General features: G+C 41.6%; 1 protein-coding gene across 1 annotated transcript in view; it reads right to left on the bottom strand.

The window, feature by feature from the left end:
- The window catches only part of LOC128656218 (phospholipid scramblase 2), a 341,004-nt gene that overhangs the window by 57,937 nt on the left and 264,497 nt on the right, over window positions 1–18,570 (bottom strand). The window contains exon 7 of the mRNA XM_053710007.1: window positions 8,570–8,731. Coding sequence (XP_053565982.1) covers window positions 8,570–8,731 — 162 coding nt within the window. The remainder of the gene's footprint in view (window positions 1–8,569; window positions 8,732–18,570) is intronic.

Below are 18,570 nucleotides of genomic sequence, written 5' to 3'. Positions count from 1 at the left end.
AACAACAAAACCCCCAATAAAAGTACATAATCTGTTACTAAAAACGGATCCTCACAGAGCCATCAATAAAATAAATAACTCCTCACACTAACAATGCCTGCAAAAACTGCCATAAAAACCTGCACCCTGACAGGATTAATAAAAAACGACCGCCTGCAGCGTTTCAGCTGAATAAGGGCCAAAGAAAAATAAAACTGGCACTTGCCTTAATATTTATCTGTCCGGCAGTAGAACAGCTCACCTGGTTTCAGAGGAGGACATCCCTCACATGGACCTGTGGAAATGCAGAAAGACTGAGTAAACTTACTCAGGCTATCTAAATAGGGCAGCAAATGTTTTGGGTTAACACAGGGAGGATTGTACCCCACAGGTTCCCAATTGCTTAAAAGCCACCACTGCCCTACTGAAGAGACTGACATGGGCTAAGGCTAGACCCTTTAGAAAGATCAGAGCAAATCTACTCTGCTTTTAAAGTAAAAAAAATCTTGATTGTAGATCAGACACCAAAACTTCACCTCCTCCTTGCACCGCAGGCAAAAAGAATGACTGGGGATTAAGGGTAAAGGAAGTGACATATATAGCAGCTTTGCTGTAGTGCTCTTTGCCTCCTCCTGCTGGCCAGGAGTGATAATCCCACTAGTAATTGATGATTCTGTGGACTCACCATATCTTAGGAAAGAAAAAGGAACATCAGGAAAGATAGGAAAGGACCAAAGTAGGGTAAACGAAGTAGTGCAAAAAAGTACCTGCTGCCAATTGAAGAGTAAACAGGTGACCAGCCAATTTTTTTCCCCTTCATATAATAAGTCTACAAAAATCACATATGGGTTCTAATACTTAAGCAGTTAAATGGACTGTAAACACCTTGTAATTACAATATATGTCTACTGTCTTGCTATAGACCAACGTAACTGCCAAGTCTAAACATTTTTAAAGCAAGTGAACATTGTGTTTTCCTGAATAACCACACACAAAAAAAAATTGGTTGGCAGTAGTTAACTGTTAAAGCCAATTAGGGAAAGATATATAGCACTGTTTAAATATAAAAAAAGAGACATGCACTTAGCTGAGACAGAACAAAAGCTAGAATAACTTCCATGCCTGTTCATTTTCATTGCCACTCAGGGTGCATACGCTTAGCACACTGCCTTTTCACAGAGAAAAAATATCCTGTAGCATATCAGTCTGACCCTGCTCAATGACAGTCCAGCGCCGAAATACCAGGCAATTCTTCTCTGAACAAGAGAAACAATAACCCCAGACTATCGTTTCGCTTCTCTCTTTTTATTTATGCAAATTATGACTCTTAGGGAAGCCTCCCTAAGCTTGATGCGGGAATCCAGACGTGGACCCGTTGCTCAGTGTGCCTAGAGGGATATGGCTGCACCTCACTGACGAGGCCCACAATAGGCCGAAATGTACGTCTGGGGAATTGCTGTTTCTCTTGTCCAGAGAGGGATTGCCTGGAATTTCGGGGCTGGACTGTACTGTTAAGTCAGGATCAGACTAATATGCTACAGGAAAGTTCTTCTCTGTGAAAGGCACATGTTAAGAAAAAAGAGGCTGCTTCTTGGGTGGTAACTAGCCATAGAACAAGCTATTATTTGTTCCCAGGTTGAGCGCATCTCTTTTTATTTATATATAGCACTGTTCACTGTGAGAAGTCTGCAGGGTGCTTTTTCAGGTATAAGATTTTTCAGAGCTAAAATAATGGGAATGGGACAAAAGAAATAAAATGTATATTTTAAAGCGGTTCTATTATACAGCAGAACTAAAGATTTTATACTAAAATCTCAAGATGTTTACTGTCCCTTTACATCCACAAGACAACCAGAATAGGATGGAACAAAGAGGTTAGGTAGGCTGACTACTAATCAGACACAAAGAACTGCAATACATTTCTGTTGAATGAACAGTGATAAGTTCAGTAGGCAACTACCCACCACCAGATAAGCCAGGCTGTCAGTGTAGTAGCTTTAGCCTTGTAACCCTTGCATGGTCCAGCTAAGTGGACAAAGAGAGCAGGTTAACTGTATCTGTGGATATTACCTTCAGAAGAAACAAATAGTTTATCAGAACAGCCTCATCCCGATAAAAAAAATAAGTAAAAGACAATTACATGGAAGAGCTAAATGATCAAATCAGGGCAAGCTTAAGAAACAGCTAGCAGAAAAATCAAATAGTCTAAGATCTACACCAGACATCCTCAAACTTGGCCCTCCAGAGGTTTTGGAACTATATTTCCCATGATGCTCAGACACCATGCAAAGGTTCAAAAGAAGTTTCATGAAAAACTCTAAAGACCAAACTGATACTCCAAGGCAGAATCACAAGGCAATATGGATATGGATGAAAGCCTGAACAAAAACTTAAATTATGCTAACCTGATCATTTTCTTTTTTTTCCTGTACGGGGAGAGTCCACAGCTGCATTAATTACTTTTGGAAAACACAGAAACTGGCCACCAGGAGGCAAAAAAGACAACCCAGCCAAAGGCTTAAATACCTCCCCCACTTCCCTCATCCATTATGCCAAGGGAACAAGGAACAGTAGGAGAAATATCAGGATGAAAAAGGTGCAAGAAGAACGGATAAAAAATAATGCAAGGATGCCCACAGAAAAAAAATGGGCGGGGAGCTGTGGACTCTCCCCGTACAGAAGGAAAGAAAATCATCAGGTAAGCAGAATTTAATTTTTTTCTTCTTAAAACGGAGAGAGTCCACAGCTGCATATATTACTTTTGGAAAATCAATACCCAAGCTTATAGAGGACACTGAATGCAAACGGGCGGGAATAAAAAAAGGCAGCCCATTCTGATGGCACCACAGCCTGACAACCTGGATTCCCAATAAAAAACTACTTCAACAGAAGCAGAAAGAACAAACATATGGAAAGGGGACAAGATAACTGCCCAACAATTAGAACCATAAGGATGCCAATTAAAGATCACTCTAAATTCTGGACTCCACCGAGCACAAAAGCCTCTGAGGAGACAAAAGTCCCACTCACTATAAGCACTCCCATAAACACCTCTCCCTGAACAATGGCAAGGGATAACAACAAACAAACCCCAACACCACAATCTCCCTAACTAAAAGATGGGAACATAAGAAGGTCCGAAAGAACCTCCAGAAACACTCCCCGAAGAGACAAGGACCAAACTTGAAAAAGAGCGGCTTCCAGGCTGCAAGAGGACAAAGTCCCATAGAAAATACTCTGACGGAGGAGAAAAGGAAAAATTCCAGATCACCTCCTACATGGATCCAAAAGGAGCCAATGTAAAGCCTTAACCAGAACCGAAGTCCCAGAAGGACAAAATGTAGAACAAGACTACCTTACCATAGACAGCAAACTAGCACAGAGAAACTGAAAACCCACAGGTCAGAAAGAAACCCCGGGAGCAGAACAGGAATGGAATAGTAGCATTTGTTTACGCCACAATCGAAAGCCGCAGGTTTCCATAGGATAGGTAGTCAGACTAAACATCAAACCCTAGTAACTAGCCAACCGAGTAGCTAGCAAACTTGCAACAGGACATTCCTGGGAAGGAACAAGAGAAAAAAAAAAACTCTGAAAGTAGGGTGGACCAACCCCCCCCCCCCCCCCCAAACTAGAAAACGGGGTAAGGAAGGACAACACCCTGGCCAATAAGAAAGAACCAACTACCCACTAAGGGAAGGTTCCCAAACCAACTGCAAGGCCTCCCAACCTAATTAAGGATCCTTCAAGAGACAAGATACGTGGTCGATGCCCAAACAGAGCAGTCAGAATTCCTGACTCCTACTCCGATCAAACAGTCCTATCACAGATGCGACTCTCAATGTCCCAAAGGACAAGAGATTAAAAATTCCCAGCATCGACAAGGCCCAAAGATCAGATAAAAAACCTCCAACCACGAGTTCCAAAGGGAAGAAGCAGGAAGGAGGCACCAATACCCAGAGAGACCAACTCGGGATCCAGGATACCTATCCTCATTACCCTTCAGAAACCCGAAGGGAGGGTACACTGCAGACAAGAGAAACCCATAACTCACTGAACTCCTAGAGTCAGATGAGGAAAACTACCTTAGGAGGAGCCAACTGGATAGGCGCAGTAGAGCAGATCCTTCAAAATAGAAGGAAAACTAAGAAACCCATGAATATTCCAGTAAAGAAATTCCCAGAAAAACATCCTGCATTTCTTCAGAAGAGAGAAAAGAACCGCCCCAGTAGGAACAAGGAGATTTCCCCAGGACCAGGAAAACAAGCCTGCTACTGAACGCCGGACAGATCCAAGACTTAAAATCTTAAAAACAGAGTAACCCAAAGGCCAAGTCGAAGACAAGGACTAGGTTAAAAAAAAACGAACCCCAAAACCAGGTATCGGTTTCAGACCAAAAAACCTTGCAAAACAACCACAAAGTTACCTGGAAAAGAAATTTGCACCAAAGTTGATGCATGCCATACCCCCAATGGGTAACTCATGATGTATCCCAGTGGCTGTCCACTCAGCTACAAAAAGGCCTCTTCTTAGATAACACCCACAAAGTCCAAAAGACAAAGGAAGGGCCCAAAAGAGCTCAGAACTCCATGGTTGAGAGAATATGACAGTCTCTAAAGATCCAGTCTGGATCAACCCTCAGAAAACCTACAGCTCAAGGAATTACAGAATGAACGAGCATCCTAAAACTCCTATCGGTTGACGGCAAGAGAGACTGCATAACAATCCCCCAGATTCCCAAGTATATAGGATCCAAAAGGGGATACTACAGGACAAAAATGGTCCAAAGAACCTAGTCTCCGCAACCAGATGACCGAAAGTCCTACACCAAAAAGGCAAGGGAAAGCGAAAAGCATAGCAATCCTCAAAAAAAGTAGGAAACAAAAACACTGGCAAAAGATCTGAAAATCAGACAATCCAATCCACAGTGAGTACCAATAGGGGGGAAATGATCTTCCCCCTCAGAAGGGAGGACTCTAGCTCCTGTCCAAGGACCTCCAGAACTAAACATACTGCCATAGCAGAATGTTTAATCCCAGCAAACCACGTAAGCTATGCAGGGACAAAACACTTCGTATCAAGTATGACCAATATCGGACGCCCCACCAAGACGAAATAACGTAGGACCAGTCTGATATCTAGGATAGAAAGGCCTCCTATAACTTGTAGAACAAGAAAAACAATCTTGTAACAAGAGGTAAGCAAACTTAGTACCCAAACAGGACCAGTCTGTTGTCAAGGATACAAAATGTCTGATATAACCTCAAAATAACAGAGTGAACTAGTACCCAACCAGGACCAGCCTGCTGACCAGGGTACAACTGAACTGTTCAAGGGCTAACTGAAAGTTCTAAACCCTAGCAGGGCTTACTAAACAAAACAGACCAACGACAGACAAATAAGCTCTGAGGCTTAAACATTGTCTTAAAATATATATATATTTTATTTATTTTTCGGACTTCCGTCGGAAGTAACATCTATTGCGACCATAAAAATCGCTAGCATCAAAATCCCAAAGAAAAAGTAATTTCCCTAACTAGGAAAAACTACAACAGCCACGAACTCCAAAATAAGACACATCCTAACAGGATCAAAAGAAAATAGGTCGCACCCACAGGTGAACGCCAAAAAGGAATGGAAACACTAAATGGGTCAGTCTGTCAGACCTCATTCCTCAAGAGCTCAGAACTGGGATGAGATAGACAAACAAAAGACAAAACAGGAGTAGGATCCACATCCTCAACTCGTCTAGTGCTTTTTTGCCATCAGAATCAGAAGATTGAGGATCCGGTGGCAAATAAAGACTGAAATCCTCCAAAGCCTCAAATACCTGCCTCAGCAGTACACACAGGCGCGTCAGTCTGAATCTACAGACAAAACTCATCTCCGACGGGGCATTTGAAGGCCCCGACCCTGATGGCTGTACCCCTGAAGCCTCAGAGGGAACCGCTCCCCTAGAGGAAAGACCCGTCTCACCTGGTGCCCTTAGGTGAAGAGGACACGGATAAGCTCTTTGCTGGCCCTCAGGAAGCTGTAAATGCGCCAACACCAAAAATATGGCCATGAGCAACCAAGCAGCAACCTCTGGTGGAAATAAACCTCCTTTCGGAGAAGGGGTAACAGTATTTGGGACAACTGCATGTGTAGGAACAGAAAATTCCAGGGAACGCACCTCACGGGACACAGAATCCTCAGAGGCGGACGGCTCAGTGGTCTCTAATCTGTCCCCAGAGGAAGAGAAGAGCACTATAACGGCATACGGAACATAATTGATTGGGCTGGATTACAATCTAAGCAGGAAAAACTCTGAATCAGAGAAATCCTCCTCAGAAAAATCAGAACCCTCCATAACTTGAGGACAAAAGGCAAAGAATAACTGGGGGATGAGGGAAGTGGGGGAGGTATTTAAGCCTTTGGCTGGGGTGTCTTTGCCTCCTCCTTGTGACCAGGTTCTGTATTTCGCAAAAGTAATTAATGCAGCTGTGGACTCTCCCCGTTTTAAGAAGAAAATATGACAAACAAAAGTTAAATAAATTGTACACAATGATGATAATGCACCAATTTAGTAGACTTTTATTACATAAACAAGACTAAATACTGAGGAGAAAAGAAACTGTCACCCTAAAAAACAACCTCAGACAAATCGCTCTGTTGCCCGAGGTTCCTACTTTGACAGGAATAATACCCCACTAGAAAGAGGAAGCGAGACACTCTTCCGCGACCCTCTCCTCTGGACAGACGATCCATTCATCAAGTTCAAATTACAAGCCAACACTGTTAGGCTCACGAAGCTCCACTCCGATATAGTGGAAGTGCGGAGGGCACCTGAGTGGCCAAAAAAGAAACTGCGCCACATAGCAAGCGTCCAAAAAACGGCCCCAATAAAGAAAAAAGACCAGTATAGATAATAAAACCTCTTAGGTTAACACTCTGAAGTTAAGCTAAGCAAAAATAAAAGGTAAAAATCCCTTAACACAAACCCTTCTGCCAAGTTTAGCCTCGCTTACTGTCTCAACATATAGTGTGCCTGTAAAGTGCCATTAAAGCTGCCCATATGTAACCTTATCAATAAGGATAACTAAGTCCCAAAAATTATCCATTTGAGGGTTAACCTCAAAAGTGCTGTCCTTCAGCTATTTAGGTGTGACCGGTACTCCACTCACTGTAAGGGACCTGTAGTAAAAGAAAAGGGTAGCAAAGTGTTAGAAGTAAAGTAAAGACTACCTTGCCACCTTCTAACTGCTAAAAGCCACCACTACTCTTACTAAAGAGATTGACGTGGACAAAGCTAGACTCCAATCCTTGCTTGCAGGGAAAAGAACCCATTAAAAGGATTAAATATCTTCAGACATCGACTTCGCACATCCTCCATTGACAAAGGCAAAGAGAATGACTGGGGATTATGGGTAAGGAAGTTACACTTAACAGCTTTGTTAATCCATCCTATAAATCAAAACCCTCTTTAAAAAAATAAATAAAATGTCCAGAAACTACTGCTTGAAGGACTTTCCTACTATAAGTGTGCTCAAACATGCCACCTTCAGCTTGTAAAGCAGATAAGCTACAGTGGCAGCAGTGTTTTGCAACATTGTAAAACAAAGCTACAAATAATATTGCAAAACACTGCTGCCATGGAGTACTAAAGACAGGTGCACATTCCTGAGCTCTTACGAGCCTACCTAGTTTTACTCTTCAGTAAAATAAACCAACAGTAATTTGATAACAGAAGTAAATTGTAAAGTTGTTTAAAATAGCATGCCCTATCTGAATCATGAAAGACTAAATTTTGACTTTACTGTCCCTTCAAAAGAGCCTTTTCAAAGAATAAGAATATCGGCCACATACCTAAGCAGAGACGAACACACTCCTCATATTTGGAATTTGAAAAAAAACTTCTTGTATTTTTCATTCTCCCAGATGCAGATATGCATAATTAGGAGCACATGTGGATCCCATTGCTGTTCCGCGTTGTTGTATGTAGAGCTTGCCATCAAAATTAAGACACATTGTTTTCAAGTATAAATTTCATCAAACTCAAAACTAACCGTTCACTTGAAACTGGGCCCTTCTACTTTCTAAGAAATTGTGACATGCTTTCAATACAAAAAGGTCTTCAACATCCAATGACATCAATATGGCATTGTCTGAGACTGTTATACCATCAAGTTTGCTTAACAGGTAGGGGAGTGCTGAGAAATGGAATGAAACAAAGCTCAAAAATGTTTCTGTCTCTTCATGGGGAACAGGAAATATATACAACATTATTTATTGACTCTCACCATCATATGAAAGAAAAAGTTAAAATCGAATGTGCTTTAAAAAAAATAAAAAAATAATAAAAGATATTTATTAATGTGTGACAATGTGACTATTTACTTTGAGGGACTGGGCACTTTAAAGAGCTCAAACTGTCACAGTAACTATTGTCAGCAGATGAGCGCAAAAGATAAAATATGGGAATCAATACTCAAACTTTCAAGCTATTAGCCATAAAAAAAAAAAACAACTTTAAAATAGACTACGTTGTTATCATCAAACACAACAAAGCAAACTATAGGTCTAAAGTATACATATGCAAGATCTTTCCTACCTCAAAGTTTACATCTGAGCAGCAGCTACAAGGAATACAAGGCCCACGGATTTTAAGCACGTTTTCACCTTTTTCATTCTGAATTGTAAATTTGGGCAAACAGGGATGCCAGTTCTGAACAACATAACCAATAGGATTTCCTGGAGGAGCCTCCACTTCAAGCTTGGGAAGAAAAAAAAAAAAAAGAGAGAAAAAAAAAAAGAAAAAACACATACACAAAGTTAAGAAATCATAAATTCATACATGAAAAACAAATTAATTCTAAAATTGGTATGCTCATTTTGGTACAACAATTACACACCCATTTTTTTTTTAACCTAACAGAATGGAAGAACTTTCAGATATTACCTGGAGATAAGAGGGACTGATAATCAAAAACTTGTAGGCATAGAGAAACAACATTTTTATTTTGACAATTATATTGCTATATATTGGTCTCTTCTTAACAACCAAAGCCTAGCACAGATAAACTATTCTTAAGCTAATATTTGCCTTAATAAAATTCTTTAAAAGACCTCATAGTACTGACAAGATATCGAAGATAATCTCACCAGAGCAGAGAGCTTTAGATCAACAGGCCCCTATGTTGGTAGCTTATAAGAAAAAAAAAACAAAGTACATTTAAAAAAGTAATGTGGAAATTCTGTTTTATCAAAATAAGCGAAAGACAGAGATACAAGATCAAGTAATTTGTGGACCACCTAAGTCTGGAAGTTCTTAATTCAGATTTACTTTAGAAATGCTCCTAGATCGGTTTCTAAATAGACATGTTTTGATGACAAATGTGACAATGTAATTGGGATATGCAAAGGAAAATTTTAAAATATTAAAAAGGACAAATCTAATATATAAAATCTAAGATAACACACATAGGTGTTTAACGAAACTGCTGCAGGTACTCACAGCCCTCCAGAATACAGTCCCGTATAAGACTAATATCTGGGACTCCATTTTCCAGAAACCTCTGCTGCAAAATGTTGCTACTGAGCATGCATGAAATAGCAAGAGATTCCAAATAAGTATATCTTGACATCCACTGTTCAAAAGAAAATTTTAAAAATTTCAAAGTTTATAAAGATCGGTGCATTGTTTTTTTGTAGGTTTGGGCAAGTATTATCAATATTAAGAAATGTACATTTTATTAGGATTGTAAATAATTAGAACTCTGTAATCCAGAGTTATGAGCACCTGAAAAAAAGGGTTAAACATTTAACTGTCTATGGTGCTTAATAGCGGCACTAGATTCATAATTATTATACCTAGTAATTTTATAATTTATTTAAAACAAAAATTGAAATCAGTGAAGTGCCTAGAAATGCTATTTAAAGGTTTGTTGCCACTTTCTTTAGGTTATAGTTTGTGTAAAAGATGAAAAAAGGTAAAGAAAAAAAAAATCCAAAACTACCACTTTTAGTATAAATAAAACAAACAAAAAAAACCCAGATAGAAAGCACAAAGGAAAGCAGTGATTATTCCTTAACCTTCCTTTACAGCTTTCTCAGTAGCATTTTACCGCATACAACCTTCAGTTTTCACAACTGTGTTCTTTTATCAGTGATAATTTAAATCAGGATGCAACTCAAGTCCACGATTCCATTCATTACTGTTGGGAAACCAATACCCAAGCAGGGAGGGAAAATAAGGTAGGCGGACCTACACTGAAGGCACCAGAACTTGAAGCACCTTTCTCCCAAAGGAAGCCTCAGCTAAGGGGAAAAACACATACATTTTGTAACATTTAGAAAAAGTGTGCAAAATGGAGGACCAGGTAGCCGCTTTACAGATTTGTTCCATAGAAGCTTCGTTCCTAAATCCTCAAGAGGAGGACAGAGCACAAGTAGAGTGAGCCGTAATACTCCCAGGAGGCTGCTGACCAGCTTCCTCATAAGCCGAACGAATGATACTCCTCAGCCAGAAGGAAAGAATAGACAGTAGCTTTTTGATCCTTGCGCTTACCAACGTATACCACAAAAAAGGAGGAAGATTGTCTAAAATCCTTGGTAGCATGGAGATAGAATTTTAAAGCACAAACCACATCCAGATTGTGTAACAAAACGTTCCTTTTGAGAAGAAGGATTTAGGACAAAAAGGAAGGGACCACAATCTATTGGTTAACATTGCAGTCAGAGACCACCTTAGGATGAAACCCCAACTTGGTTCTGAGAACAGTCTTATTCGCATGAAAGATCAGATAAGGAGGATAACATTGCAATGAAGATAATTCTGACACTCTGCGAGCAGAAAAAATAGCCAACAAAAACAAAACTTTCCAAGATAAAAGCTTTATATCAACAGAATGCATAGGCTCAAATGGAGTCTGTTGAAGAATACAAAGAACTAGATTAAGGCTCCAAGGGGGAGCAGCAGACAAACACAGGTTGGATTCTGACCAGATCCTGAACAAAAGACTGAACGTCTGGAAGATTAGCTAACATCTTGTGTAATTACACCGAAAGGGTAGAAATCTGTCCCTTGAGGAATTAGCTGACAAACCCTTCTCCAAACCCTCCTGGAGAAATAAGAGAATTCGAGGAACAATCTGACAGATTTGGAGTGTTTTCGCAAAGAAGAGTGGGCAAATCTTGCCAAGTCAAAATGTGCCATGCCGATAGACTCATACCACAAAAGACAGAGTGCTGTAATAAAATCAAAAGTTGCAGGGGCGTGTCTTAGCAGCCGTCGTGTCTAGACGCAATATTTGCTAGCTCTAGGCCCAATAATACTAATATATTGACTATTTACTCTCCATGTTGCTGATCAATATTCCTTTTAGTGGAATCAGGAATGTGAAAGGTAGCTGCATCGACAGATGTTCCATTTGTGGAGATTTAATAAAAGGAGCCACTACTCAAGACGACAGAAGAGACACGGCGGCTGCCTTTCTCCATGAGCCCCCCCCGATCTGCCGGGTTAAGTGGACTCACTTTACTGCTTATACTAGGAGGTGAAGAAACTTTGCAATATGGATGAGACTTTCAGGAATTAAATCCAAGCCCTCTTAGCCACATTAGCCCGGAAAGTAGACACCAATTTTGCTCATCTCATAACTATGATCAAAGCCCGCCCCAGAGAACAACTGCAAGAAGAGAAGCAAATGGCGACTGCAAGAGAGCATGACTTAAAGCACAGCCGCACAAAATCCCTTCTCAGCGGTGTGGAGAACACTTGGTGCACATTGGAGCCAAGGGAGTCCAAATCCCTGAAGCAGCAAGAAGCTTCCATATGTTACCAGAGGTGTGAAGATATGGGGGGCGCGCCTATCTTTTGTGCTCCTGAAACAGGGGTGGATGCGGCCGGCCACCTGACGCGATGTTTAGAGTCTCCTAGTGTTCCAGTGATGTCCGGTGAATTAGATTTGCTCGCAAGACCCTCCTTGCTAAGAACTGATGTGAACCTGGTCTCTCACACCTATCTGGCATTCTTGTCCGTGATGGCTCAGAGTTATTCCAGAGGAGCTCCCCGACAACTTCCTCGCATCATCTGCTCTATTATGAGCTCTCTGTCCATTTGCGGCGAGTTCAGCAAGGCCAAGAGAGGAGTCGGGTGACATTTTAATGTGTTTATGGCTCTCCCTAATGATAGTGAGTTTTCCGGAGGCAGACAATATCTTGGGCATGTTATTTTCACTGACTTTGAGATAAGGACAGTCCAGTTTTATACACTGGCCCTCCACTTATTAATGAAGACGGTGCAGCATGAGGCTTAGCCAAAGGGCTAGATTTTCAGTTTTATTTTGCTTAACCTAGGCAGCCTGTACATACAACTTATAAGGTGTACTATGTATTTTATGTTTCAACAAGGGGCACTATCCGCACTATTTACATGTTAGGTCCCTTTAGCGAGGAGTCTTTTCTAGATATCATAATAACCTATGTGAGCTGTGTAATTGGTTTTAGCTTAGATGTGAGCATGTATTCCCCTCCTACAGATATTGTTATTCACTGTAATATGAACCATACGGAACTCTGTTTAATGGTATCCCACTGTGTATCACCCTTACTCCTCCGGACAAGGCTTTATGTTTTGAAAGGATATTTTATGCTACTAAATAGAAGTGACTAGGAAAGGATCATTGGCTACACTTAGTGTCGCAGACACGCACTTTATTTACTTATTTTTATCATAAACAATCACAGTTCAAGCGCCATTTTGTCTCTATGCTGTAGACTAACATATAGTTGGAGAGGGACGACATAAGTAAATAACACACTATCTGGGTGTGCTTATAGTGCTATATATACACATCAGGGCTCCTTCCTGGAGAGATACATGTAGAGTTCACAATACCCCACACATGTGATATAATTTATCCTCAACTCTACTCAGGCGCAAGCCTTCCCCATAAATTCATAATTAGTCACTATAGTACAACCCACTTCTAAGTTACAGGGAGACCTAATATATTGTCCTATTTTGTTTTTTTCCTTTTTTGTTTTTCTCATTGTGTAATGCTCCTAACCTAGGGAACAAAGACTTAGATTTAAAAGATAAATGGGTCCCTAAATATTACAAGGCGAGAGGGCTTCGGAAGGTGACATTTTTCTTAGCCATATAAAATGTATTAAACTAGCTTTTACCTCCTAGTTTAATTACTTGACTTCTATATATAAATATGTTTATTCACCATGCCCAAAAGTGGCTCTATATCACTCTAAGTACCCCTAGTGTCACAGGCTATTAGGTAGAGGTCCAAGAGTGGCCTACAGACTAGTGGGGAGGTGTATAAAATTAAAAAAATGAGGTCTCATGGTGATATGTTCTGTTGGAAATAGGGATAAACTTGTTTAAACTTGTATTATTGTGATGTACATTCATGTAATTGTTATATATGTGAAAGAACATATATCTTGTTATATCATCATACGCACAAACCTCAATAAAAATCTTTGATTTAAAAAAAAAATGAAAAGTTGCTTCAACAAAGTATTAGTTTAAGGGTGTGCAGACTTATGCAACCATATTTTATTTTTTTATTTTTACTTCCCTTCACCTAAAAGATTTCAGTTTGTTTTTCAATTGAGTTGCATAGTTTATAGGTCACATTAAAGGTGGAAAAAGTTCTGAAATGCTTTATCTTTGTCTCATTTTTTTATATCACAGAAACCTGTCATTTTAACAGGGGTGTGTAGACTTTATATCCACTGTAAGTGGCGGACCCCGCCACAGCAGCAATGCCTGCACCCGGTTGACAGAAGGAGTCTAAGTTGACAACAAATCCTCCAAGTTCGGAACTGGAAACATTTTCTTAAAATTACCCGATGGAGAAAAAGGGATTCCAGGTTTTTCCCACTCCTTAGTGATAATGTCCGTCATACGGGCTGGAACCAGAAAAACATCCGGAACTCTGGGCATATCATGTGCCCTGTCAAGCTTAGGTATCTTAGGTTTCTCAGGTGGTTTTGACTCAGGAACATCCAAAGTAGATAGAACCTTGAGCAACAAACAGAGGTGTTCTAGTTTTAATCTGAAGTTAATATCCTCAGACTCCACTGGTCTGTCTACTGCAGAGTGAGTGAGAGGCTAAAGAGGTCTGTTCATTCTCAGAGTCTTGGGAAAGATTGACCACAGCAGTCTCAATAGGAGACTAGATTCCAGCATCAGGTGAAACATGCTTAATATTTCTCTTGCCTGACGTGGGTAAGGCACTCAGCACAGCAGCGACAGATGACTGAAGCTGTGCTGCAAAGTCTCCAAGAAGAACGATTCCCCCATAAAGAGATTAAGCTGAGCTGCAGGATACTTCCGGTGCAACTACTTGGGACAGGGACTGAGGAGATAGATGAGGCATGTCAAGGGCAGCAGAATCCTGAGAGGTAGAGAGCTCTGAGATGTTAATCTTCTAAAAAAAAAAACAGAATTTATGCTTACCTGATAAATTACTTTCTCCAACGGTGTGTCCGGTCCACGGCGTCATCCATAACTTGTGGGAAAATTCTCTTCCCCAACAGGAAATGGCAAAGAGCACAGCAAAAGCTGTCCATATAGCCCCTCCAAGGCTCCGCCCCCCCGTCATTCGACCGACGGTTAGGAGAAAAAAAGGAGAAACTATAGGGTGCCGTGGTGACTGTAGTGTATAGAGAAAGAAATTTTTCAAACCTGATTAAAAAACCAGGGCGGGCCGTGGACCGGACACACTGTTGGAGAAAGTAATTTATATGGTAAGCATAAATTCTGTTTTCTCCAACATTGGTGTGTCCGGTCCACGGCGTCATCCATAACTTGTGGGAACCAATACCAAAGCTTTAGGACACGGATGAAGGGAGGGAGCAAATCAGGTTACCTAAACAGAAGGCACCACGGCTTGCAAAACCTTTCTCCCAAAAATAGCCTCCGAAGAAGCATAAGTATCAAATTTGTAGAATTTGGCAAAAGTGTGCAGAGAAGACCAAGTCGCTGCCTTACATATCTGATCAACAGAAGCCTCGTTCTTGAAGGCCCATGTGGAAGCCACAGCCCTAGTAGAGTAAGCTGTGATTCGTTCAGGAGGCTGCCGTCCGGCAGTCTCATAAGCCAATCGGATGATGCTTTTCAGCCAGAAAGAAAGAGGTAGCAGTAGCTTTTTGTCCTCTCCTCTTACCAGAATAAACGACAAACAAAGAAGAAGTTTGTCTGAAATCCTTAGTTGCTTCTAAATAGAACTTTAAAGCACGGACTACATCTAAATTGTGTAACAAACGTTCCTTCTTTGAAACTGGATTTGGACACAAAGAAGGAACAACTATTTCCTGGTTAATATTCCTGTTGGAAACAACTTTTGGAAGAAAACTAGGCTTGGTACGCAAAACAACCTTATCTGAATGGAACACCAGATAGGGTGGATCACACTGCAAAGCAGATAATTCAGAAACTCTTCTAGCAGAAGAAATAGAAACCAAAAACAGAACTTTCCAAGATAGTAACTTGATATCTATAGAATGTAAGGGTTCAAACGGAACCCCTTGAAGAACTGAAAGAACTAAATTTAGACTCCAGGGAGGAGTCAATGGTCTGTAAACAGGCTTGATTCTGACCAAAGCCTGTACAAAAGCTTGTACATCTGGCACAGCTGCCAGTCGTTTGTGTAACAAGACAGATAAAGCAGAAATCTGTCCTTTTAAAGAACTCGCTGACAATCCCTTATCCAAACCTTCTTGGAGAAAGGAGAGGATATTAGGAATTTTAATCTTACTCCAGGAGAATCCCTTGGATTCACACCAACAGATATATCTTTTCCATATTTTATGGTAAATCTTTCTAGTCACAGGTTTTCTGGCTTGGACCAGAGTATCTATCACTGAATCTGAAAACCCACGCTTGGATAAAATCAAACGTTCAATTTCCAAGCAGTCAGCTGCAGAGAAACTAGATTTGGATGTTCGAATGGACCTTGTACTAGAAGATCCTGTCTCAAAGGTAGCTTCCATGGTGGAGCCGATGAAATATTCACCAGGTCTGCATACCAAGTCCTGCGCGGCCACGCAGGAGCTATCAGAATCACGAGGCCTTCTCCTGTTTGATCCTGGCTACAAGCCTGGGAAGGAGAGGGAACGGTGGAAACGCATAAGCTAGGTTGAACGACCAATGCGCCACTAATGCATCCACTAGAGTCGCCTTGGGATCCCTGGATCTGGACCCGTAGCAAGGAACCTTGAAGTTCTGACGAGACGCCATCAGATCCATGTCTGGAATGCCCCATAATTGAGTCAACTGGGCAAACACCTCCGGGTGGAGTTCCCACTCCCCCGGATGGAAAGTCTGACGACTCAGATAATCCGCCTCCCAGTTGTCTACTCCTGGGATGTGGATTGCAGATAGGTGGCAGGAGTGATCCTCCGCCCATTTGATGATTTTGGATACCTCTCTCATCGCCAAGGAACTCCTTGTTCCCCCCTGATGGTTGATGTAAGCTACAGTCGTCATGTTGTCTGACTGGAATCTTATGAATCCGGCCTTCGCTAGTTGAGGCCAAGCCCGGAGAGCATTGAATATCGCTCTCAGTTCCAGGATGTTGATGGGGAGAAGAGACTCTTCCCGAGACCATAAACCCTGAGCTTTCAGGGAATTCCAGACCGCGCCCCAGCCTAATAGACTGGCGTTGGTCGTGACAATGACCCACTCTGGTCTGCGGAAACTCATTCCCTGAGACAGGTGATCCTGGGACAACCACCAACGGAGTGAGTCTCTGGTCATCTGGTCTACTTGAATCTTTGGAGACAAGTCTGTATAGTCCCCATTCCACTGCTTGAGCATGCACAGTTGTAATGGTCTTAGATGAATTCGAGCAAAAGGAACTATGTCCATTGCTGCAACCATCAACCCTACTACTTCCATGCACTGAGCTATGGAAGGCTGCAGAATAGAGTGAAGGACTTGACAAGCGTTTAGAAGCTTTGACTTTCTGACTTCTGTCAGGAAGATCTTCATTACTAAAGAATCTATTATTGTTCCCAAAAAGGGAACTCTTGTCGACGGAAACAGGGAACTCTTTTCTACGTTCACCTTCCACCTGTGAGATCTGAGAAAGGCTAGAACAATGTCTTTATGAGCCTTTGCTTTGGAAAGAGACGACGCTTGGATTAGAATGTCGTCCAGATAAGGTGCCACTGCAATACCCCTTGGTCTTAGAACCGCTAGAAGGGACCCGAGCACTTTTGTGAAAATTCTTGGAGCAGTGGCTAGCCCGAATGGGAGAGCCACGAACTGATAATGTTTGTCCAGAAAGGCGAACCTTAGGAACTGATGATTATCTTTGTGGATAGGAATATGTAGATACACATCCTTTAAATCCACGGTAGTCATAAATTGACCCTCCTGGATTGTAGGTAAAATTGTTCGAATGGTTTCCATTTTGAACGTTTGAACTCTGAGAAATTTGTTTAGAATTTTTAAATCCAGAATTGGTCTGAAAGTTCCCTCTTTTTTGGGAACTACAAACAGATTTGAGTAAAACCCCTGACCTTGTTCCACAGTTGGAACTGGGTGTATCACTCCCATCTTTAACAGGTCTTCTACACAATGTAAGAATGCCTGTCTCTTTATTTGGTTTGAAGATAAGTGAGACATGTGGAACCTTCCCCTTGGGGGTAGTTCCCTGAATTCTAGAAGATAACCCTGAGAGACTATTTCTAGTGCCCAGGGATCCTGAACATCTCTTGCCCAAGCCTGAGCAAAGAGAGAGAGTCTGCCCCCTACTAGATCCGGTCCCGGATCGGGGGCTACCCCTTCATGCTGTTTTGGTAGCAGCAGCAGGCTTCTTGGCCTGTTTACCCTTGTTCCAGCCTTGCATTGGTTTCCAAGCTGGTTTAGTCTGGGAAGCGTTACCCTCTTGTCTAGAGGCTGCAGAGTTGGAAGCCGTTCCGTTCCGGAAATTGCGAAAGGAACGAAAATTGGACTTATTCTTAGCCTTGAAAGGTCTATCTTGTGGGAGGGCATGGCCCTTTCCCCCAGTGATGTCTGAAATAATCTCTTTCAATTCTGGCCCAAAAAGGGCCTTCCCTTTGAAAGGGATATTAAGCAATTTTGTCTTGGAAGATACATCCGCTGACCAAGACTTTAGCCAGAGCGCTCTGCGCGCCACAATTGCAAACCCTGAATTTTTTGCCGCTAACCTATTAGCTAACTTAAGTGCGTGAATTCTGTCCATGACTTCCTTATACGGAGTCTCCCTACTGAGCGACTTTTCCAGTTCCTCGAACCAGAACCACGCCGCTGTAGTGACAGGAATAATGCACGAAATAGGTTGAAGGAGGTAACCTTGCTGTACAAAAATCTTTTTAAGCAAATCCTCCAATTTTTTATCCATAGGATCTTTGAAAGCACAATTGTCCTCAATAGGAATGGTCGTGCGCTTGGCTAGTGTAGAAACCGCCCCCTCGACCTTAGGGACTGTTTGCCATAAGTCCTTCCTGGGGTCGACCATAGGGAACAATTTCTTAAATATAGGAGGAGGGACAAAAAGGTATGCCTGGCTTCTCCCACTCCTTATTCACTATGTCCGCCACCCGTTTAGGTATCGGAAAGGC

Source organism: Bombina bombina, chromosome 4 (genome assembly GCF_027579735.1).
Source record: "Bombina bombina isolate aBomBom1 chromosome 4, aBomBom1.pri, whole genome shotgun sequence".
Classification (NCBI taxonomy): domain Eukaryota; kingdom Metazoa; phylum Chordata; class Amphibia; order Anura; family Bombinatoridae; genus Bombina; species Bombina bombina.
The sequence above is the reverse complement of the archived record's forward strand: the minus strand, read 5'-3'. Positions and strand labels throughout refer to the sequence as shown.